The sequence below is a fragment of the Papilio polytes genome, unplaced genomic scaffold (genome assembly GCF_000836215.1).
Source record: "Papilio polytes unplaced genomic scaffold, Ppol_1.0 DF823691.1, whole genome shotgun sequence".
NCBI classification, from domain to species: domain Eukaryota; kingdom Metazoa; phylum Arthropoda; class Insecta; order Lepidoptera; family Papilionidae; genus Papilio; species Papilio polytes.
In genome coordinates, this window is record NW_013525513.1 from 385,097 (window position 1) to 392,307 (window position 7,211).

Genomic DNA, 7,211 nt, shown 5'->3' on the forward strand with positions numbered 1-7,211 from the left:
TTAACAGTTATGTCGACTGGCCAATTTTTGTATGCCAATGAGTGTAATGTTTGTAGTATTGAACGAGAATATTTCTAAAAAGAGGACTAGACAGAAAATGTGCTTGTAAAAGAGAATCTTTTTGAAATATCTTTAAGGAACATGCAAAGTTTCCCGTAAATCAAATTTATAAACTCCGTTCCCCAAAACGTTAAATTTACAATTTGTAAATTCTCACGGGAAATTACGTCTTCTTCGAGAAATGCAGGTACGTGCCGGTGCGTCTCTTGTGCAATTTTCTCACATCGTTGTTAGAAATACGAGTATAGAGGAGAAATAAAATAAGAGATTAAAACAAATGAATATAATTTTTATAATTCCCTAATTCATATTGCTTTTGTAAAACTGTCTTTAGAAAAATAAATCAACGTTGAAATGGGTAATCTAAAAATAGATACCACATTTAAACCCGTTTTATTATTATCCTCAAGGTTATCCTTTTACATTAATTTTATACATCAAAGGGTAAGGCTTAAAGTTATTTTAAACAAAAATGACACCCACGCGATAATCGTGGTGGTACTTTTACGCAGTCATGACCTTTGTTTCCTTTATAAAGATATCTATGTTTAAATATTACATTTAATAACATTCCTGTTAAATAAAGGAAATAATACTACACAATAGAAATAAAATTATGATTATTACGTGAGGAATATAAATTTTATGTAGGAACTTTACTTTACTTAATTTCACATTTTAATTTATTACTATACTAATATAATAAAGCGTAAACACTCACTACTTTGCGGCGTAGGATGTCAGCAATCACAGCATGTTTTTGAATAAACCTTTCTTTAATAAAAAAGCTCTCCTTAAGCTATATATTTTCAAGCTAAAAAACTTAAGGGGGTAAATAAATTGAAAAAAACTACATATGGGAAAGGGACTATAAAATACAAGCTGCCAATATTAAGGAAGCAAGGTTATTATGGTAACAGTCATTTTGACATTTGCCATTGATAATTTGACAAATGTGAACAATAAACTAAAATTTTCATAATTTCATGCGGATGAAGCGGCACGGGAACAGCTCACTAGCTTTAACCTTTAAATAATAGCAAATAAGTTACATTTTGTCCTAAATAAATTCAATAATGATAATTAAACTCCTTAAATTTTATGATACAAAATTAATAAAGGGTAGCTAAAAATATGTCGGTTTGGAATTCTAACTGGAAACTATTCTTGATCGTTAAACTTTATGCGAGCTCTCGTTGTTTTCAATCGATAGCTCTAGACACAATAAAGTTTTATTAGTGTTCTGAAGCGATGAATGTCGATCGCACACCAATGCAAATAATTGTTTTTTAAATTCTGACTCTTCGTGCCATTGTGATATTAGTCTGAAAATCGTTGTAGCTCCAAATATTTCTAAGCGAGTTCATCAATATGTTTTGTTGCTAAAAGTTGAACTAAACAAATGTATTATTGAAAATTCATTATTTTTACCTTAATTACCAAAGTAATTCTTTAAATAACGCCTCGATTCTAAATATAAAGCAATATTAACTTAGGACAGTTGCCAAGCTTCACAAGTTCTCACCGCAGCTTGTCTTGCACTTAATTAACTTGCAAGTACAAGTGAGAAAACTTAACACAAGACGACAAGGGAATTGTTGAAACTTGAACATTAACTTTGCCTTTGTCTATTTAAGGATGTTAAAAAAACAAAATTATATTTAAAAAAATATTTAATATAAATTTATACGACAACCCATTATTTTCATTTGAAGTATTCACGTTTTACATGTATCTATCTAAACATATTTATGATATAAACATTTACTTATAAATAAGAATTGCAGTTTTAATTAAGATAGTTTATTTACAAGAGTTAACAGTAAGACAGGCACTCCGGTTAAGATATACGGCTCTGTTTTTTTTACATCTTTAAACGTAAGAAACATACAATATTTTTATTGACAATATTGTTATACGATATAATACAAAATGTTGAGAAATACACTAAAGGTACAATTTTTAATATATGAATAATTCGTACTACTCAAACTAAGAAATATGTTCTGTTCTGAATGGTATTTTTATTTTCAACACACATATGAAATTTTCTACACACAAAAAACAACCATGGGAATTTACTAAAACGAACCAAGAAACTTCTACCAATCCTAAATTAAAAAATATGCGCTTAGTCCCCATTTGCACGAACGCCTTAACAACGCGCGTTTAAACGTCGAAATAGAACAAATGTAATTTGATATATGAAGACTTCTAAACAGTTCTTTATTCCTTATTTTGATATACATTATGCAATAAATTAAACTGTAGGAATGTTTTATTTAACACCAACACTGACAAATTTAGGCCATTATTTTGTTTTTTTTTTTGTGAAAATACTGAGGGAAAATGAATAATGTGAGGAAATAAAACTTTCATATTACGTAACTATACAAACTACTTGAAATAATAAATTATGTTTTTATTTCTACGCCCAAGTAACATATATTTTATATTTATAATGGCTGTTATCTTACGACCTACAGTGAGGGAATTACAAAAGTTTGAATTATGAACTTTTTCCTATCTCTAATAGTTTATTAAATCTTTCTATACATCTAATAATGAGTATAAAAGTGTCATTTATTTTAATTTAAATATTCAAAATTAAAAAGAAATCTAGATCATCGTATTATTCAAAAATTTTTACACAAACTACATCTTTGATGACTAATATAATTTTTGTATGTCGTCATAATACAACGCTGAAAAAGTTAGGACGTTTAAATAATGCAATGATATTAAAGAACATAGAACATAGAACAATAACAATAGAACATAGAATTCAGATGAGTCGAAAACTGTACAAGGAGATGAAAGATGAGATCATACATGTTAATAGAACTAAAGTTTGTTAAGTTTAAAAAGCGTATCAAAAAGTATTACAAATTATACTCAAATATCATACACAAGTAGAGTATTTAGTTACAAATTACAATAGAAATATTAACAAATAGAAGCGTTTTACTTCCCACTATTTATACAGGACAGAAAGCTTATTAGAAAAATAATATTTACAAAACATCACTAATATATTTACATGGCTAATCAATAAATCACAGCTCCTGATTGAAAATAACATTCACATACGTGAAAGACTAGAAATAGACCATAACAACTTACAAATAAATTACACTAAGCATTCACTTCAGCTTTTATTTGATACGACACTTTTTTCTTATTTCTTTTTAAACTTTGTCGACGACTGTCACTTTCTAGAGACACTTCACTTATGGATTCCGAGTCCTGACAGATATTGTCATTGCACGATATTCTGTCCACACAATGTTCGTCGTAGGAATGTTCTAGAGTTCTCATAGGATAGGATTCTAGTCTATCGACTATGTGCCTGTCGTTGTGCCTGTCGCCCCGGCGGCCAGGGCGTCGCTGGCATCAGGAGCAGCGCGCGCGGGCAGGTCGGCCGGTGCCCGCGCGGGCTTGATGTCACAACCGACACATCTCGTGTTGTGAAACTGATGAATACATCATCGTAGATAGTGGATACTGTAACATAGACATATAGATTTATATTCCAATTTATAATTTTATAAGCCCTTGATTGAAATTTGAAGATTTTAACGAAAAAGTTTAAAGAAACTTTTACAAATTATTTGTTTGTTTTATCAAATCGGATTCATTCGTTGGATGGAATCCCAAATTTGAATTTAATAGTCTTTGAAATAAGGGGAAATGAACATATAGAAAATTAATCGACTACTTCAATTTTGGTAAATCACTTGTTGACCGCTTTTAAAAATCAAATTAAGACATTTAAAGGTTCATGCAGAAAAGGCATTTACACATTGAAAGTTTAGTTATTTTTTTAAACAAAAGGTGTAAAAGAAAATGAACAGAATAAAAATTAGTAAGAGCAACATTCAATATTTATCAGAGGTTTTCATGCATCGTTTGTTAATTAATAAATTCTCTTTAACTCTCAATTCAGATTTAAGGCAGATCAATTTATAAAGTTCAGTTTTAAATAGGAAAAAGTATTTACACATACAGGGTGTATAGAATTTACACACATATTAGCAGGAAAGTTAGGATTGATCAAAAGATACAAGTGCAAAAGAAGTATTAAGTGAACACTTATTCACACATACCTCTTTAATATTGTAATAACACAGTAATAGGCTCCAGAGACAGTTAAATTTTATGAATACGCTAATTAAAATTTTATGATGGTAAGAATAATGCGAATTTAAAAAGGCACTTGGAAATAGAGAATTTTAGAACAGCCTGCATATTTCTAAATGTAAGTTTGTTCGCATGAATTTTGCCTAGCTTGCTGTACACCCACGAGCTCACTTGATGAATAATAACGACGTGTTGTACGTAACTGAAATTAAAAGAAAATAAATGCTAAATAAAGAAAAAGATAAATCATCAAAATACCTTTGTATTTAAGGTGCAATTTCATGGGACACGGCAGGCGGTAAACGGCAAATTACGACGCGGTAGGAGTACATAGGAATCGGTTTCATACAAATTTGTAATACAAAGTAATGTTGTTTGTCGTTGCCGTCTGCTGCATTCTTCGGAATTGCACCTTTAGAAATTATGGTTGATATTACTATAGAAAATCTTATTTACCTGAGATTGCTTGAAGCGCAATTGTGGTTGATATTTTCGACGCAACTTTCTCGGACAACATGTGCATAAAATTCGAAGAAAAGCCCTGTAACAAATTATTTAATGAACCTCTAAAGAAGATTGTAGCAATGAGTTTGTTCTGACATTTAGAAATTACGTAACAAAACTTGTAGAATTTTATTTCCACAATACAAATTTATTAAATTGTAACTAAAAATTAGAAAATTCATTTTACAAATCAATGATAATAATTCTGTCGGATACAAGATGAGATTCTATTGAAGGAGTAATCTTGATAGGATTTGAAATAAATGAAAGCTACTTGTTAATGCTAATCTTCTCTATTACTGGAGCCCGATATAATTCCGCAAGTAACACAATAAACAGAAACCTCTCTTTAACGTTCTAAGCATCTAAATTAAAATTTAACAGACAGGATTAGACTTTCCTAATAATATACTAATAGTTTGTATAAGAACCTATTTTCTGCTAGAAAAAAGAAATAGAAATAATTTAGACTAAAAAATATGGAAATCAATTTTGTACAGCGAATATGAAAATTATTAAAGAACTATACACACGATTATGTGTTGCTTACAAGAGATGCCATCTAAAGTGGTCTATAAATGTCAGATCTTTTCTTTGTTGGCTCTAAGATAAAATCAATTGACGTTCGGGTAAAATGTTGGGTCGAAAACGAGCCGCTTTCTATTTATAATTTATGAAAGGCCTTGAGCTTGAACGAAACAATGTACCGTTGGATCATGGAATTACAAATATCCCGAAAGATTCGGACTTAATGACGCCGATTGAACGGGTTCCAAAGGGATAAGTACAAAAAGTCGGGACAAGTATATTGCATTGTGACATATGGATGAGCAATATATGCTACCAACATCACATTCTCATATACAAAGGAATATCGCTGTATTCGAAGCCGACCTCCATTAGAGGTCATCAGTCTATACATTGCTTCGTATTTTATCAATTTTACGAAAGCTAACCTTTCTTTTATACATTATCGAAGTCTTGCTTTGTAAATGAAATAAGATATTATTATGAATTCTATATTTAAATAAATACCTTCGAAAATCTCGACTCCAGCAAGCATATATGACCGGATTCATTGAGGAATTCACCCAACCAAGCCACGTCACCACAACATTCACAATTTCCTCATGAGTGATACAAGATGAACAAATTCCTGATAGTAAGTTGACGACGAAGAAAGGAAGCCAACACACTATGAATACACCCATCACTATCCCCAAAGTCTTTGCCGCTTTCTTTTCTTTAGCGAATTTAGCTAATTTACGAGATAAAGAGAAATTCTTCGGCAAATGCTTGGTATGGGCTACATTAGTTAATCGTGTTGATGATCTTGATAGTCCGTTGTTTTGTAGAGCGGTCAAAGGTTCTTGATCGTGTTCCTCAGGTGTGCAGCCACCGTGACATACATCTGCTCTTTGGCGCACTGTTCCACCGCGATGAATCCTCAAGGTCAATTCAAGTTCTCCACTTGGCCTCATGACTTGTTTTGTACCGATTTTGAGAGATCGAGTCTGGATTGTCGCCGCTCGGTATATCCGATAATAAGTAAATACCATTACAAACAATGGCAAATAGAATGATATAGTCGATGAAAATATTATATATTCCAAGTTTTCCGTGAATGGACATTTGTAATCTGGCACTTCTTCCAAGCGTACCGCTCGCCACCAAGCTATGGCAGGAAAGGAAATGGCTCCAGAACAAACCCAAACAGCTGCTATTAGAAAAGCAGCTTTCCGACCACTCATACGCATCGGATATGTTATTGGATCCGTAATCGCCCAATATCTGTCTAGCGATATGACACATAAATTGAGAATCGAAGCTGTACTAAATAAAACGTCAAGAGATCTCCAAACGTCGCACCAGTCGACGCCAAAAAACCAGGTGTGTTCCAGAACTTCGTATAGAGCTGAGAAAGGCATAACCACAAGTCCAACTAGGCAATCGGCTACAGCTAATGACGTTACAAAATAATTAGTAGACGTATGTAAATATCTCTCACGAACTACTGCCATTATAACAAGCATATTTCCAAAAACAGTGGTAAGTGAAAATAGAAGTAGGAACGTTACAAGAAGAGCTCGATCTTGAAGTAAATGTATATATTCTTTCCAAAGCTCAGCGGAATCATCAGTACCATTGTATTCTGTATTATTATCAAAGGTTGTATTGAACTGTATTCCAATATTGTAAGCTTTGGACTCCCAGATATATTCGGGACCTATTTGTGATATTTCATATTGGCCTTTTGCCACCAATATCTCTGGTTCTGAAGCGTTCATATTTTAAATATTTCTATTCGTTATCTAGCTCCATGGTTTGTGTTTATATTTCCCTTGTTTTGTTTGCAGCCATTTGTATATGATATTCTTGGCTGCGGTATTTCGCAATTTCAATTTTAAACGCATCTTCCATTTGCATATTTTATTTTTCCACTTCAGAAATGTTTTGCTCTCTGAAACAAAGAAAAGACATGGTTATGATTTCGTAGAAACAATTGA

General features: G+C 31.9%; 1 protein-coding gene across 1 annotated transcript; it reads right to left on the reverse strand.

The window, feature by feature from the left end:
- Positions 1-3,504: 3,504 nt before the first annotated feature.
- On the reverse strand, positions 3,505-6,992 carry LOC106104153 (dopamine receptor 2). Its single transcript, XM_013284106.1, has 3 exons — positions 5,740-6,992; positions 4,657-4,741; positions 3,505-3,564 (listed from the first exon to the last, which is right to left on the reverse strand). Exons 1-3 carry the CDS (start codon positions 6,990-6,992, stop codon positions 3,505-3,507), a joined length of 1,398 nt encoding a protein of 465 aa, XP_013139560.1.
- Positions 6,993-7,211: the final 219 nt, after the last annotated feature.